At 43.9% G+C, this 17,879-nt stretch overlaps 1 protein-coding gene across 2 annotated transcripts in view; it reads right to left on the reverse strand.

Moving 5' to 3' along the window:
- Positions 1 to 2,898: 2,898 nt before the first annotated feature.
- SERPINI1 (serpin family I member 1) overlaps positions 2,899 to 17,879 on the reverse strand; it is a 96,640-nt gene continuing 81,659 nt past the window's right edge. For both annotated transcript variants that reach the window (XM_006127779.5, XM_075937885.2), the window contains exons 7-9: positions 9,220 to 9,306; positions 7,725 to 7,814; positions 2,899 to 4,049 (exon numbers count right to left, since the gene is read on the reverse strand). In XM_006127779.5, the coding sequence (XP_006127841.3) occupies positions 3,973 to 4,049; positions 7,725 to 7,814; positions 9,220 to 9,306 (254 nt within the window). In that variant the 3' untranslated portion in view covers positions 2,899 to 3,972. The remainder of the gene's footprint in view (positions 4,050 to 7,724; positions 7,815 to 9,219; positions 9,307 to 17,879) is intronic.

Here is a 17,879-nt window from a genome sequence, read left to right on the forward strand (position 1 = left end):
TGAGGTCCCCAGTTCAAAAAGGATATTAGAGAGACTTCAGAGAACAGCCACAAGAATGACTACAAGTTTAGGAAATTATTCTATAGCTTGAACATCTCTTGTCTGGCACTTTCTTGTGTGGCAACATCCATGGGCCGGTATGATTTTAGTCCACTTTATCATGGGTCTGGCCGAATTTTTTATGGTCCCATAAAGTTTGTTTACAGCCACCAGCCCTGGCTCTCAGTGACCTGTGCCATTATTTAGCTCTAATTTACCTTTAAATGTTTTCTAAGACCTCAATAAGCAGTGGAAGAGTTGATAATTCTGCTAGACAACATTGACCTCCTGTGGTCTGGCAAATTCACTGGATCAGCATAGGTCAGGTTCTGAGGGTGCCAGACAAGAAAGGTTCAACATGTATGTAGTGACTGAGCTCCTTGAGTATCTATTCAGCTTACCAAAGAGAAGGTAAGGAGTGACTTGAGTACAGTTTACAAGTACCTACCTGGGGAAACACACGAGACAATAGCTCTTGAGTCTAGTGAAGAAAGATTTAACACATTAAAATGGCTGAGAGTCAGACTGAAAACAAGGCTCAATTTAACAGTGAGGGTAATTAACCATTGGAACAATTTACCAAAAGTCCTGAGGGGTCACTGGCAATTTAAAAAATCAAGTATTGATAATTTTCCAAAGGGAAAATTCTAAGAATCATTTTAGGAAATTTCTATGGCCTTTATAAACAAACTCAGACACACATAAAATGGCAGGGGGGCGGGGGGCGGAACTTGAGAAGTCAACAAGTACAGACTCTGTGCTAAGGTAGAACCAAGTAAGCCAAGTGTACAGGAAATCCGTTTCAATGATAACTAGGGTTTCTTTTGGCCTTGGACTCTATGAAAATATGAATTCCAATTGTGGCGTTAATTTGGAGGCTGAACAGGAGCTAGGATTCTCTGTGGGAGTGATACTGAGGTTGCAAGTTCCTTCTAGGAGCCCAGACCACAATACAGAACAAAGTTCTGTGAGGCTAGTATTGGCACCAACTGGGGCAGTTCCACTGCAGAAAGTAGTTGCTCAAATGGCTCAGCCAGCTTGGGGTGGAAGTATAACAGCCATTCCATGGATCCTCCTGCCTAGTTTCCATGAGGCATTTGTAACTATCCTCCATAGGCAGCACCACTCTGAAGTCTGGACTGGGGAGCGTGCACTCAGCTAAGTTGCCTTGCATTGCTTTCAATGCTTCTTCCTAGCACTCAGCAAGGCTTTCTGGGCTAACCACTAGGCTCAGACTTGGAGCCAAAGAACATATAAAAGAGCATCACAAATAGGGTTGCCAGCTGTCCGGTTTTCACCCAGACATTTGGTATTTTGGCCTTCTGTCTGGTAAAAAAAACCTAGAGAATACCGGACATGTAAAATGTCCGGTATTTTCTGTTTTCCTCGGACAGAAGGCTGGCGGCATCTGCAAGGGCGGGGGGAGCGAGGAGCATAGTAATTTAAGGCGCAGCGGCTCAAAAAGATGGGCTTGCTTGCCAGGAGATGGGTGTGAGAGGAGAAGCAGAGGGAGATTTGGCTTCCTTGGCGGGGGGGGGAAGCTGGGTCCCCAACTCTGCCTCCCACCCTCCCCGCAGCCTTGCACCAAGTTATGAAGGGAAAAGAAACTCAGGAGGGGGTTGGAGACTCTCCTGAAATGAAACTGAAAATAGCACTACAAGACTGTGACCAGCCTAGCTCCTCGGAACTCGCCAGCCATGGCTGGGAAGGCACCGTGCCCCTTCCCGGTGCGGGTTGAGGCAGACTGGGGTGGCCTGGAGCTCCCCAAGAGCCTGCGGAAGAAACTCCTGTGCGAAGCGATGCAGAGGGGGAGAGTGTGCCATCCAGGAGCAGCCCAACCAAGTCCTGGCTTGCTTTGCCCAGCAGGAAGGTTGGCTGGGTCTGTAGTTTGGGCCACAAACACCTGATCGAACACATGTATCCAGAACCTGAGGGAGTGATTGTCCCACAGGCCAAGAGAGTCCGGCTCAGGGCCCCTCCCTTGCCCCATATGTGCTCTCCCCACTCCCCCCCGCCCAATTTTGCCTGGGAGCCAGTGCTGCCGTCCCCGTGTTAGGAGCGGTGCGCTAGCCTGGCCTTTTCCTGAGGAGATGGGTGTAAGAACAGCCAGACTGGGTCTAGCCCAGTGTCCTGTCTTCCAACAGTAGCCAAATTCAGGGTTGCCTACTGTCCAGTTTTCACCCGGACAGTTCGGTATTTTGGTCTTCCAACTAGTAAAAAACCAGATATTTTCTGTTTTCCTCGGAAGGAAGGCTGGCAGCATCTGCAAGGGTGAGGAGCGTGGTAATTTAAAGGTGCAGCAACTCCCCCCCCCCACTCAACCAATTTTTTCCTGCCTATTTAGGGTTGCCAGATACCTTCACAAAAAATCCAAATCACAGTGTCAAGTTGTGGATGTTTTCCCTGGTACAGCATGTAAGTACTGCTTGTGAGGACTTGGTTTAAACTGAAAACCTATCCAGAAACCCTATGAATGATTCCACCTCCAGCTCAGCCAGTAACTTTTCCAGAAATAAGGCTTCATCTTGCTCCCACTCAACTCAAAGGCAAAACTCCTATTGATTGGAAGAAAGAACCATACAACTTCTTACTCACAGATTGTATTTTATGCCACAGACACAAAACCACCTTCTTTCCTTTTCCATTTCACCTTCATTAGTAATTAGAGTTCATCTTATATTTTACACAAAGTGAGAAGTGATAATTATATGTCAGTGTCTGGCACTAGTGGGTGCTTTCCCTTCCCTCTTGTCAGTGAAGGGTGGCACTTTTTTTCCACCTAATATTTAGATTGTTGCATGTATCATTCTGTTCCATCTGGCACTTCATTCTCAATAAGAAGTTTAGGAAGAAAGAGGATTCGATTTCATTAGACATTTATTTCGCAAATTGAACAACATTTTCACACATTTTAGGATTATGTGAAAGTGCCTTTTTATAGAAATACCCTTTGTTGCTCACTACTGTGAGAGCACTGCAGGGCTAGAATTAGTAGAGCAAGGCAAATATTCTGTGTGGAGGGTTATCCACAATTATTTATGTGACTATGTAAATTATTTCAGTTCAGCCATGCTTATACCTGTTCCATGCTCACTATTCACAAACATTCATGCAATTTGAGTTTTACTAGCATCAGCATTCATAGAAAGTGAATGTCAAAGTCACATGCAGGAATATTTACAAAAACAGCATTTTAGATTCACACGTGGGACTCTTCACAGAAGAAGGGCTACCACAGTTACCTAACAGAATAAAAATCACCATGCATGAAATCCTGGCCTCACTGAAGCCAGTGGGAGCTTTAGACCAACATCAAGGAGGTCAGGATTTTACTCCACAAGTCTTTCTAAACAATTGCAAAGAATCAGTACAGTGAATACCAAATACTTACTTTTAGAACAGTTCACAATCAATCCAGGGAGTTAAAAAGATTTGCATCAGAGCATTCAAATAATGAATGAATTACAAGATAGCACAATCTGTTTGCAAATATTTCCAGAGAGACTACATTTTTCAAAATTATCAATAGAAATGGGTGAATAATTTACCAAGTTTTGCCACAGGTAATGTTTAAAAACTGAAGACATTCCAATTCAGTCTTACTGATCATGTTAGCTTTACAATGTAACAAACATAGTATTCATCAATTAAATGTCCGTGTTACAATTCACTAAAATAAGAAACATAACTTTTAACGCGTAAACAATTTTATTTTAAGGACTAACACAGCAATCACAATGACAGCAAAAGAACCATTATTTTAATACTGAAAGTTTTCCTCCATAAACTTGGCTTGTAACTTAAACCATGTTAAAGATGGAAGTATTTTAAACAGTGTCCTAAAGTACATTGTAAAACACGGCAAACCTTAAACATATCAATTATAAACTCAGTGTGCTTATTTCCCTCCTTTTTAGTGTTTGGCATTAGTAGTTAAAGTTCTTCAAAATCATGGCCACTTGTATTCATTGCTTCTGGGTGCATGACTCTTCCCATGAACAAGATAGTACCTGAACCAAATGAGAGAATACACCAGTCAGAACCACACAGAAGGACACACTTCTAAACTACTTTCCATTTTTGGACATTATTGATGATGTATTCAAAGATTTTATAGGGGCAAAATGTCTATACATTTTGTGTGTGTGTGTGTGTGTGGTATCCATGAAAGGTTATAGGTTCATGGCACTGGAGAATGAGTTTTTCTGTTTGTACTCAGAGCAGGTTCAGCACAGACAGAATGAACGAAAACGTCTTAACTGCCCTAACAATGAACTTCAACACATTCCAGAAGCTTGATCCAAAGCCTCTGAAATCAACAGAAAGATGAATGTTGACTTCAATGGGTCTTAGAAGGATCACCACTGATGTCAATTCTGTCTCCACATCCGTTCGGTGCTTGGCCTATAGGGGGACGCTCTCAGGAAGGGTGCCAGTTAACATTGACTGAAATATGGACTCCTGCCCACAGGCAACTGTCATGATAAGTTCATGTTCCTGCTATCACTGAATTCATTGGCATGACTCCCAGTGACTAAAAAGAATGAAAATCTGGTCTCTTACTGACTTTTTTCTCATTTGAATGGATACCAAGAGGCAAAGAGTTCTATGTATCAGCTTTACTGTCCTCAGTCATTCAGCTGCCATTAGGGACATTAACTCTTGACTTTCTATGTAAACGTGTAACTACTTGAGTTTTTAGCAGATACACGTTTACACCGGAGGGTGAGGAGAGGCAGGAGCCAGTGCTCTTGCGGAGCTGGCTTTTAAGCTGGCTTCTTCTGAGCACTGGCTCCCACAGAGGCAGCAGATGGGAGGCAGCAAAGGTGGGCAGGTGGCTCTCCAGAGATGGCTCCCACCTTTCCTCTCTCTTGCTGCCTCATAGGCAGCAAGGGGAGGGGTGTAGTCGTTAGAGTTAATTGATAAGCCCAGGTTTATTAGTTAATTATTTAAATGGCTATACACCAACATCCCTAGTCACCATATCAAGCATCTTAGTGTACAAGTTGCTCACTAGCCACTCTAAGATCGAGGAGGTTTGTAATCTTTTGTGGTGCCCACTGACTTCCTTTTCTACATCTCTCTGGAAGGGTCCCTAACAGGACAAATTAGTTAACGTACAGAAATTATAGTGCATTAAACCCAGTGTGGATGCTCTCATTCAGAAGTAATGCGAGTCTAATAAGCTATAGCTTAACATTCCTGGATAGTACACTGGCAGGTTGTCTCTGGCACACCTACCTCACCAGGGGCAAGGTTTGTGACAAAAGCGGTTAATGTCTGTATAGGACTTTGCGCAGTGCGGCCCCAACTCTAGGCAGCACTGCAATATGAATGTTAACTTGCAAGAAAGAATATTTTGCATATACTGGAGCTCAGATAACTATAATTCTTGTGAACTCAAGCTACTGAATTTTGCTAGGTGAGATGTCCTGATAGCTCCAGTGTGGCCACATAGTAAAATGCTGTTGGTTATTCAGTCAACATTCACAACATTATCAAGAACAAATTACAAATATCAAACTAATATATTGTTTCATCAGATCCTATATTACCAAAAAAGACTGTTCTTATCCTGGCCTGCCACAGAATACATGCCAATGGCACCAAAGAACGTTCATATATACCCAGTCATAAGCCTGCTAGTTCGTAAGCCAACCTCCCCTCCAAGTTTGTGATTTTTAGAATTTTTTTTTTTTTTTTTTTTAATTTTTATAATCACCAATTCATAAGCCAATTCTACATCAGTGGTTTTCAAACTTCCAGCCACAGCTCGTCGCTGTAAGGCACTGGCATGTCAAAATGTTTTGTTTACCTGGACCATCTGCAGACATGGAGCCTCTCAGCTCCCATTGGCTACTGTTAACTGTGCCCAGTGGGTTTGTCCTGCTGGGCTGGGAACTAAAGTTTTCCATCCCACTCCAAGTTAAAAACACCTGGTAAAACACAGTGACCCATTCACAGGCCTACTCCCACTCTTTACATCAGTGGTCACCAACCAGTAGATCAGGATCTACTGGGAGATCTTGGAGCCTCTGAGGGTATGTCTAGACTACATGGCTCCGTCGACGGAGCCATGTAGATTTGTTTTTTTGGCAAAGGCAAATGAAGCTGCGATTTAAATGATTGCGGCTTCATTTACATTTACATGGCCGCCGCGCTGAGCCGACAAACAGCTGATTAGCTGTTTGTCAGCTCAGCGCGCTAGTCTGGACGCTTCCCTGCTGACATCAAAGCCCTTTGTCGGCAGCCCCGGTAAACCTCATCCCACGAGGAATAACGGGGCTGCCAACAAAGGGCTTTGATGTCGGCGCGGGAGCATCCAGATTAGTGCGCTGAGCGGACAAACAGCTGATCAGCTGTTTGTTGGCTCAGCGCGGCAGCCATGCAAATGTAAATGAAGCCGCGATCATTTAAATCGCGGCTTCATTTGCCTTTGCCTACAACCCTCATCTACATGGCTCCATCAATGGAGCCATGTAGTCTAGACACAGCCTGACAGGTGATCCTGACTGGTTGGCCTAGAGACTGTCAACCACAGCACTTCAGCTGCCCCTCCTCTCACTGCCCTGCACCTCCTGCCCTTTGCCATGCAGCTGCCTCCTTCTATCCTCCAGGAGCCTCCTGCATGCTGTTCAGAACAGGGGAGGGAGAAGAGGGGTGCTGATGTCAGGGTGCCTCCTCCCTCACCCTGTATCTTCAAAAAGTGGTGTGGGGGCAAAACAGGGAGTTTGCTGGGTGCTTCTGAGAGTGGGGCAGGGGTGAGCCTGCCTTAGCCCCACTGCAAACCCCTACCCCAATCATGAACCCCATCCTACACCCCAAGATCCTGTCTTAGCCCTGAGCTTCTAGATCCAAACTTAGAGTCTGTACCCTGAACCCTCTCCTGCACCCCAATTCCTGCCCCAGGCTTAGCTCAGAGCCCCCCCCTCACTCTCCAAATCCCTTAACCCTCCAGAGCTTGCACCCCAACCCTCTGCCCTTGCCTGGTGAAAGGGAGGGAGGATGGAGTGAGCAGGGGCAGAGCTTCGGAGAAGAGGCATGAAGGAGGTGGGGCAAAGGTATTTGGGTTTGAGGTAGATCCTGGGTTGCATTTAAAATCAAAAAGTGAACTTGTGCTTAAAAAGGTTGGAGACCACTGCTTTACAATGTCATTTTTACAAAAAAAAATTAGGCTTATGATCGAGTATATACGGTTATACACTGCTGTATCTCTCCTTTCTAGAAATCACTTGGTATTGGGGCAAATTCTGTGGACATATTAAAGCCAGGATCTTACTGTAACCAGAGGGTGTGTTCCAAGAATGCCAACTGCATAAAGGGTGTCTGAACCATCCCCGATGTAGTGAAATGTAGAGCTATGGCTTAAAATTATGGCAATTTTGTTTCAACCTTCAGTTAAAATTACTGGTCAATTTTCCCTATGATCACTTACCTCAAAATAATATAAAAAGCAACAAGAATTTTCCAGGCTATTCCTGTGGGGTCGGGAGGAGTGTTACAGGAATGTGGGTTATGAAAGATTAGTTAAAATCCCTCTGCACAAAGCATCGCAAAACAAAGTGAAGAAAAAAAATACACTTTGAGACCAGTTTATTGATCTAAACAGAAGCCTCTGCTGCATGGATCTTATGGGAATTCACTGTAAATAATGAAAAAGCAGCTCAGAAACTGGATATACTTACCTGTTCTTCTGTTCCTGACCAGAAAGAAAAATGGATGATCGACTATAACCTGGGGGTACAGCACTGCCATTCTACTAATGGCAATCATTCCTAAAGGGGAGAACAACACAGGCAGTACAATCAGGTATTACTGTATCTTCCCTATACTCTAACTTAACAAGTGTTAACGGATTCACAAGGGATACTTGCAAAGCCCATGAATAGGAATTCAAGCTTACAGGACTGCATTGTCACCAAGAAACAGCATGAACAATCTAATCTAAAAGGAAGCAGACTTCCCAAATAATTACATGTCTATTTATGTTTCAAGAATGATTAACTATGGACTGTGGCACAATTTATTTCCAGTGATGATGGAATAGCTTATAACTTACGAAAAGGCAGAACCTCTGGGTAATCAAGGTCATTCCCTTTCAAAGAAAAATGCATTACAGTGGACGGTATCTCTTACCATTCTTATTGTGCTAGACAGTGCTCTAAGCCTGTCCTCAGTGCTGACAGACACTCCTTATTAGATGGAAGAAGAGTTAAGAATGTGGGCTGACTGTGCAATTTTCAATTCAGCCCCATTCTTGTTTGTTGTATTGTAATGAATTGGGTTAAAACAAAATATGAGGAAACAGGCAGACTTTGGCCCTTTGGTATTTTCTTATATTTGGAAATCTTCTAAGGTTTTCACTAGGGCTTTATTACTTTCCAGTGGTTTATTGACTTTTTCATTTTTACTGCATTGGCAATAGAAAACCTGTGCATGCCAATAATCTGCTCACATGAATTTTAAATGCCAAGCTCAAAAAGAGTAACCGGGATTCACTGCAAAGGGCACAGCTTTTCTCTCGCTTGAAGAACAGTCCAAGTACTTACGGAGAGAAAAATCACATAATGAAAGTTGGCAAATAAAATAACTCATTTGCAAGACGGAGTGTCAAGACTTGCCTGTGACAACTGAGTATTTTGACCACCTGGCCCTTGAAGCATCACTGTTGACAAGTTTGCCTTTTCTAGTTATTATATCGCAGCTCACATCCCTGTTTACATGCCTATTAAAATGCAACACTCTCCTACTGAGGTGCTTTTAATCATTTGGAAAAGAAAAAACAAAAATATACAGAACATCTCAATTAGCAAAACACACACAAGGGAGAAAAATACAATAACCACAACCATTCTGAATAGCTAAGATTCAAAGTCCCAGAAAGAAAATCTAGCTTCAAAAATGTAGCATGTACCATTCCAGCGCTTATTAAAAAGGAGATGGGAGAAAGGAGCAATATTTTCCACTGAGCACTTAAGACACTTTATGACATTCATATTAAAAAAATGTTGGCATTTTCAATTTCCAGCGTCATCTCTGGAAGCCAGGACATTTGCCATACTGTGTCTTCATGCTGTACTGTGCTCAGCTTTTTGGCTCTGCACCATGGCATTTAAAAAATACTAATACATACAGGACAGCCAGCCTTCTAATTTATTTCAGATTTTCAGAGTCAGGTACCTGAGGCAGCAGCAGCTTCCGTGCCTTCCTCATTAACTTCTAGGAATGACTTGTGAATTGCTTTAGCAAGGTAAAGCTCTTTGTTATCTGGGTGGAGGAGAAGGGGGAAAAGGAGACATTTTAAAGTAGGTTAGTAAAAAGCAAAGCTTTTTAAAAGCTTGTATTATCAACCTCCAATACCTGAAGGAAAACAGCAATCACAGATTGAACTTTGATAGCTCTCAACCATTTAAAACAGCCTTTTCCTTGTTTATAGTTTTATTTAACTATTATTTGTATTACAATAGCACCTTGGAACAACTAAGAGAGCCCTGGTTGTGATGAAACTCCACATAAAGAAGGCCAGTCAAGAGCAGGAGAGGAAGGGCTATAACATGACAAGCAGAGAGTAGTTACTTGTCTCTCCATTTGGAACCAGTGCTCAAAGAGGCTATAGGACTCCCGGGAGGAATCAGGCCCAAATTATTCATGCATATTTTCTCTCCATCCTGACTTAAAAAATTCCATGTCAGATAGTACTGCAATAGAATCACCATCTGTGATCACCAAGGATTCAGCTTCATACCTAGTGATGCCACTGGAAATGTTGTGTCTGACTCAAAGTTCACTTGGTTGTTGCTTGCTCTCTTCCCCCTCCCAGCAATTCAATATAGATCTGAACCTGCTGCTACTGTTGACACTGGAAGGTTTGCTATTGGACTTCAATAGCAGCAGGATCAGAACATATAAGATACTGGCAAAAGGCTCTGACACTTCTGGTTAATACAGTCTTTAACAATTTTTTACCACATCTCAGTAATACATTACAGTATTTCTATAGACACACTGGATTAGATCTGCACTGTACATATAATCACACAAGAGCATGTGCTATGAAATCTCTCATTCACATGAGCACAAGAGAATAAAACTGCGAGCTGGGAAAAACAGAATATTCATAACAGGGAGCTAAATCAACTTCTGAAACTGTGCAGGACAACCCTTAGTACACAATACCTGCTATCAGATCATTAACTGAACACACTGAATCATCACCATGAGAAACACCCTGGGAATATTCTTCTACTTGATCTTCATTTATGTAAACTCTCTCTCAGAACAAGGGATAATGGTTCTAATACTAATGTAAACAATGGAGATGAAGGACAGCTCTGCCTATCACATGAATCCAGTAAGTCTCTCTAACTTCAGATAAGCTTCCTTGGCCCTTAACCGAACTAGCGCTCAGTTCTGCTGCTCACATCTCTTCCACAAAAGCCCCAACTGATTTCTTGTGGGATCTTATCCGGTAAAATGTACAGGAGACTGCTAAATACTTTACAAGCTTTAGACTTGTGTTCTAAGCTTTCAGAAATGCTGCTGTTGCCTATGAAAACAGGGAGAAAAAGCCTCTGCTGTATTAATTTAGCACATCTGTCAAATCATCTGCTTATCTTGTGCGCTAAGCACAACTCTCACTCTGGTGTCTACATAACAGATATTAAAGAAAGATCATCCACCAAATGTGTGATATGTTCATATGTGATGGTAAATGCAAAAAAGGTACCAATTTGTCTAAATGGCTTATTTGCACCCTTAATCCAGAGGCCAAGGGGTTAATTTGAGCCTTCCTAGGAAGCTACCACTCCAAGTAAAGTATCCAGACAAATAAAATGAACTTTCTGCAGAATAACTGCAGGGTTTTGATATGTCATGGGATGTGATTCCTCACTCTGGATTTCATTTTGCAAGCCATCTCCATACACCTTTATATAAAGTTGACCACAGTGCATCTTAGTTACAGTCTCATATCCAGGTTCACACCTTATTGCCACATGGCTTTCCCCAAGCTTCAGCATATCCCTTAGATGGGAGGAAGCAAGGAGGAAAAAGAGAAAAGTCTCATCTCTCAGTCTTTACCCTTCCATCCAACTCTTTTCCTCTCCTCCCCTCCCCCCGCCTCCTCTCTCATTCCCCATTTAACGGAATCACCTTATTGACTAGTTAATCACCCAGAAATAATCAGGCATCACCCTATTTAGCCCATGTGGAGGCCTTCAGGAAGTTCAGAATGCTGAGCTAGCTCCACTCTGCACTCACTCTCTCACATAATACAGGTAAACTCTCAGCAGTAAGTGCATTATACACAAAACCGGTCAGTAAATTATGAGGACAATATTCCAATAAACACATAGCTAGAAGTCTTTCTGTATAGTCTCTCCTATAATAGTTCCCCTTCTATACAGGGGGAGGAAGGGGAGGTGTGGAGGGAGAGAATAGCCTGTATTTTTCCATTCCACATAGTACAATTTCAGTTATAGTTGAGAATCTCTCCACAGTTTCATTAAATATTTAGACTAATCACTGAATGTAACAAGAGAAACCCTTTGGAGTAAGAGATACCATGAGCTTGTAGATGGTATGTCTTAAACCCAAAGGAATGCTAATGCTTGTTGACTGTGTGCAGTATTGCAGCTATGCTGGTACCAGAATATCAGAGGGTATGTCTACACTACCCCCCTAGTTCGAACTAGGGGGGTAATGTATGCATACCGAACTTGCTAATGAAGCCCGGGATTTGAATTTCCCGGGCTTCATTAGCATAAAGCCGGCGCCGCCATTTTTAAAAGCCGGCTAGTGCGAACCCCGTGCCGCGCGGCTACACGCGGCACGGACTAGATAGTTCGGATTAGGAAGCCTAATAGTTCGAACTAGGGAGGTAGTATAAACATACCCAGAGAGACAAGGCCAGTACAACAAGCTCTCTCAAAAGTTTGTCTCACACGCAGAAGTTGGTCCAATAAAGAACGGGTAGTACCTCACTCCCCTTGTCATGTTCAATGACTGACAAACCAAGAAATTCCCACTCAGTCTTGCCTTATTGAAAATGCTAATTGACAGATCAGGTGCTGGAGCCATCTCCATTGAAAACCAGTAGCAAAACTCTTGATTGAGGGCAGGGGTCTGGACTCAATGACCTCTCAAGGTCCCTTCCAGTCTTGTGTTCAATGTTTCCTTCCTCTTTACCATTCATCATTTTATATGCCTCTAACACATCCTGTTCTCTCTAAATAAAACAATCCCAGTCTTTTCAATCTCTCTCCGTACTGAAGCATGTTCACTTGTGTCACTGACTCTGGAGCTTCTCATTTTCTCCTGCATCTGAGACTGTGAGAACTGACCATACTATTACAACTTTAAAAAAAAACTATGCAAATTATACATATTAATATACCATCAGTATTTTCTCTCCCATGTGTACACTCTACTTGGCTTGCCTTTTTGACCTCTGCATAATGAATGGCAGTTTTGATTGAACTATAATGCTTTCGCCATTTTCTCCAGCAGCTACCGTCAAATTAGGCTGGGATTTTCAAGAGGAGCCTAAAGCAGTTAGAAGCACAAACCCCACAGAAGCTCAGTGGAATTTGGGCATTAAACTTCTGCAAGCACCTGTGAAAGTCCCAGCTGAGGAGCCCAGGAATGTGTAAGAGTTGTTAAATGTATTCCTTCTAGCAAGTGTGACCTGTTAGCAAATTGAATCTGTCTTTGCACCTCACATCCTTGGGAACACAATGGTAGTCGGGTCAAAATCTCTAGTTTTCAGTAACTGAAAGAAGTGTATAGTAGGAGTTTCTCTGGCCCATGCCCTTCCAGAGACAGGATCGCTACCTGTACCACAATGCCTCTAAGAAGCCTACTGGGGTGATATACCTCCACACAGATGGTTCAGCAAGACTCTGCCTTAATAACGTCACTCCTCATTGAGTTGCAGGTCCCTTCTAAGAATCAAGGAGGCTTCCATTTTATCAGTGCATGCAAAAAACACTACGTATCACCTCAGGACAGAAAGCAAGAAATACCATATTCAGCAGACAATACAGGGAGCATTCTAATAAGGCAGACTTGAATTGCTCCAGGACAATTCTCAAACCACACTGAATAGTTCAGACCTCAAAATTTAGTCTGTGTGAACAACACAAAAAATAAACAAAACCCAACTGTTATAAATCCCAATACCAACAGAGCAATTGATTTCCCCCCCCCCCCCCATTTCATTGCAAATACAGAAGGTTCTGCCTTGGGCATCCATGGAATCCTTTAGGTATATACACATTACACCTGCCAGAAGGTTCACAGAATCTCAGTTTTCTCCTTTTGCACAGCAGGTAGCTAGTATTTGAATTAAACTAGCAACAAATAGCAACATTTCCTCAGTTTCCCACTTCAGGTTTAGAGGTGCCCAAGAGCTTCTGTCCCCACAAGCATGCTACATCTAGGACTAACAAATTAAAATATTTCCCCCTTCATTGTTCACAATCCAGACATCTCAGTCAAGTTGACTAGTCTGTTTCCCTTTTTGGAGATTAATTCAGTACAAAACTGAACCGCCAGATAGTTAGCTCTTTGGGGCAGGAAACGTCTTTGGGTCTGGGTTTGTTCAGAACCTGCTCCAGAAATGGGGCTCCCAGGTGAAAAGAATAATGGTGAAAGTTAAGGTGGTGATCCTGCAATTGTATTCCTATGGGCTGAGACGGCATCCCATGCAATTCCACTGAAGTCAACAATCTGTGTCTGGATTTGATTTCTGAAGCTCCTTGGGATTGAATGGTGTTCATCAGAAAACCCAGATTACTAGAAACTGAAATGTTTCACAGACATACAGGCAGTCCCCGGGTTACGTACAAGATAGGGACTGTAGGTTTGTTCTTAAGTTGAATCTGTATGTAAGTCGGAACTGGCGTCCAGATTCAGCCGCTGCTGAAACTGATCAGTTTCAACAGCGGCTGAATCTGGATGCCAGTTCTGACTTACATACAGATTCAACTTAAGAACCCCAGGCATCCCCAAGTCAGCTGCTGCTGAAACTGATCAGCAGCGGATTCCAGGAAGCCCGGGGTAGGGGCTTCCTGTAGTCAGCCACTGGTCAGTTTCAGCAGCGGCTGACTTGGGGACGCCTGGGGCAGAGCAGCTGGGGTGCTGCTGGGTTGGTCCAGTAGCACCGCCGCTCCTCGGCGCTACTGGACCAACCCAGCAGCACCCAAGCTGCTCTGCCCCAGGCGTCCTGATTCAGCCGCTGCTGAATCTGACCAGCAGTGGCTGAATCAGGACGCCTGGGGCAGAACAGCTGGGGTGCTGCCCGGTTGGTCCAGTAGCGCCCAGAGCGGCACTACGGGACCAACTGGCAGAGCCCCAGCTGCTGTACCACAGGTGTCCGGAGCAAAGCCATGGAGCACGGGGGCAGCGGGACAGCCCAGACGCGCCGTGGCTGTCCTGCTGCCCTCGAGCTCCGTGGCTTTGTTCTGCTTTGCTCCCCGTCCCCCTGGTCTGCAGACCAGGGGGACGGGGAGCAAAGCGGCGGAACACGCGTCTGGGCTGTCAGCTGGCCGGGCGCTCCGCGGCTTGGCTCTGCTTTGCCCCCCCCCCCCGTCCCCCTGGTCTGCAGACCAGGGGGACGGGGGGGGGGGGGGCAAAGCAGAGCCAAGCCTCGGAGCGCATGGGCAGCGGACAGCCCTGTCTGCTGCCCACGTGTTCCGCCGCTTTGCTTCCTCTCCCTGGTCTGCTGGAGACCAGGGAGAGGAACGGCCCTGTTCGTAACTGCGGATCCGACATAAGTCGGATCCGCTTAACTCGGGGACTGCCTGTATTTCAATTTCAACAAGCTTCCTCCAAAACGCAGCCTCTGTTCCTACAAAAAAAAAAAAATCCTTCTTGTTTTCTTGCCTTATGGGCAGTTGTATGGCTGGGTTACTTTACAGCTCTCCAAGGTACCCCAGGAACCACAGATACTAGGGCTTCCAGTGTCTCTGCTATAGAAAACCTGGCTTAAACAGGGACTCTCAGGGTGTGTCAACACTAGAATGTAAACCCTGGCCTTGAACTCATGCTCAAGTCTGTACTCCTTCCGTATACACAAAACTGCACTAAACCAGAGCTTGGACCCTGGTTGCCAGGCAGTGGTGCGGGAACAAGGGGTGCTGCAACACACCCCTGGCTTGAGGCGGAAATATCAAACCAATGATTTCCAAGTTTGATAGACAGTCAAGTTTTCTTATGCTGCACCATGAACAAAGGACTAGAGCAGTCACATTTTATAAGTGGAGATTCCTCTGGCCCCAGGGGACACCATTGGCAGCTCCCAGCCCCCTACGAGCAGCAAGGCAGTCCTCAACAGTTAGCTGGTGGCTTCATTTTTTGGATTGAGGGTAGAATTTAGATTTTTTTCTGATTTTTTTTTCCTTTCAGAATTTCCTTTTTGCAACCGACATCCAAGTTTCTAATATGTGTTTGTATTTGGAATGAAAACTTTGGAAAATTTCAAGATTTACATTTCATTAAAAATTCTGAAGTTTCAACCAGATGTCCTTGGGCCTTTGTAATTCAGGAGGCTTTTTGTAGCAATACTAAAAAAAGCAGTAAGACAGGGATAAAGTGATTTTAAAAAACCAAACAATAAATGGTCTGGTAGCACTTTATAGACGAACAAAACATGTAGATGGTATCATAAGACTCTGTGGGCACAGCCTACTTATTCAGATGACCTGAGTTTTTCTTCATTTGAAGAAGTGGGCTGTGCCCACGAAGGCTCAGGATACCATCTATCTGTTTTGTTCGTCTATAAAGTGCTACCAGGCCATTTGTTGTTTTTTTAAGTTTATCCTGTACAGATTAACCTGGATACCCCCTGAAGCTTAAAAAAACTTGATCGTGTTCATTTAAAGCCTTTCTTTATGTTCTTTCATTTAATCTATCTACATTTTAACAGCGTGTAAGTAGAGGTATACAGGCAGTCCCCGGGTTACATGGATCCGACTTACATCGGATCCCTACTTACAAACGGGGTGAGGCAACCCTGCACTAGCTGCTTCCCCCCAGCAGACCAGGGAGACGCAGAGCGGCTTTTCTCAGCAGACACTTCAGCTTGAGAATAAAGGACTGAGGGAAGTGAGGTGTGGGAGAATAAAACTGAGCTCTGGAGAAATGTTTGGCTAGAGTTTCCCCTACAATATGTACCAGTTCCGACTTACATACAAATTCAACTTAAGAACAAACCTACAGTCCCTATCTTGTACGTAACCCGGGGACTGCCTGTATAAGTGAATAAAGAAAGCTCCTATTTGTTTGCATTTAACTTTCATGAAGTGCCACATTTTCCAATAAGTGTATGCACGGATCTATGAGCTAACTTCAGGACATGCAAATCCCTGTTAACCAGGCATACTGTGGATTAATTTAAAAGGCAAGCTTTTATTTTTTTTGCCCAGAGCTTACTTTTCTTATCTGACACTGGAGTAAATAAAAAAACAGAACCAAAACAAGCTAAAAAGAAGCCTTAAACATAAATCCAATCCACCTGTTCAGGGCCACCAAAAGGGAGGGGGGGTATGCAAAAAGGCAGCTGTCCCGGGGCCCAGTGATTTAAAAGGGACCAGGTCTCCTGGCTGTTGCCTCTGCAACTGCAACAGCGACAGCAGTCAGAGCCCTCAGTCCTTTAAATTGCTACTGGAGCCCCTTCCACCTGAGGCTCTTGACCAACCCCATGACAATGGCCGGAGGCCTAACAATTCTGTTGGCAATCCTGCATCTGCTGCACTCCTGTACGTAGAGCTGCTCGCTAATGTTTATGCCTCTCTCTGGGGAAAATAAACCAAATAAAATCAACTTTGCAAAAAAGGGAAAAACAAAACTTTAGTATTTTTGGAGAAACTTTCAGATTAAAAAAAACTTTGTTGTTGTTGAAAAGCCCTCCCCTCAGCTCTAATTTTTAGTAATAGGTGATAGAGAAAGGAGATGCCCCATGACGAATCACGTATCCACTTGAGTGTGATTAAGCAGTGATCTAGAAGGCCTACAGAAGTGGTTCTCATACCTCTGCATTGGTAACTGCTTACACAAAGCAAGCCTCTGAGAGTAACCTCCATCAGAAATTATTTTCTAAAACATTTAACACTATTATAAATGCTGGAGGTGACACGTGGTTGGGGGTGGGAGGCGAACAGATCACAACTGCCACACAACTTGTGACACTATGAGGGGGTCATGACTCCCACTTTGAGAACCCCAGGGCTACAGCTTCCTGGGTGGGAAGAGAGTGGCTTCACTGTAGTACCTTGAAGATGAAAGCGACTATGGGATTCCCCGAAGTGCCACCACCAGATACATTTCCCTCCCCCTGGCCCCACCCACCCCTACCATCATCCTCACCCATTAACAGAGCTAACATAGGATAAGCATTGAAAGCACAAGGCCACAGCATAAACAACTCAACCAGCATTTCTGCAGACACTGAATAGACCTGGAATTTGGAAGCTGGAGATGCCTTAACTCAAATCCAGCCCAGCAAAACAGACAAGTAATTATAGCTGTTCGTGCAATTCCTAATGTCCACACCGCACAGAAGCTTGATATAGACTGTCTGTTTGTTAAGACTAATCAAGTGCTCTGGGACAAGGGACACAGAGCTATAGAAATGCAAATTACGTTAACGAGGAGCTCACTGGATCATTAATGTTGGTTTTCAGTAAGTCTTAGAGCACTGGGGAAGTTCCTGAAAACTGGAAGAAAGCTAATGTTGTATCAATTTTTTTTTAAAAAGGGTAAACAAGATGACCTGGGTAATTATAGGCCTGTCAGCCCGACATCGATCTCAGGGAAAATAATGGAGCAGTTGCTAGGGGACT

This window comes from Pelodiscus sinensis, chromosome 10, assembly GCF_052426305.1.
Source record: "Pelodiscus sinensis isolate ZL-2025 chromosome 10, ASM5242630v1, whole genome shotgun sequence".
Lineage (NCBI taxonomy): Eukaryota > Metazoa > Chordata > Testudines > Trionychidae > Pelodiscus > Pelodiscus sinensis.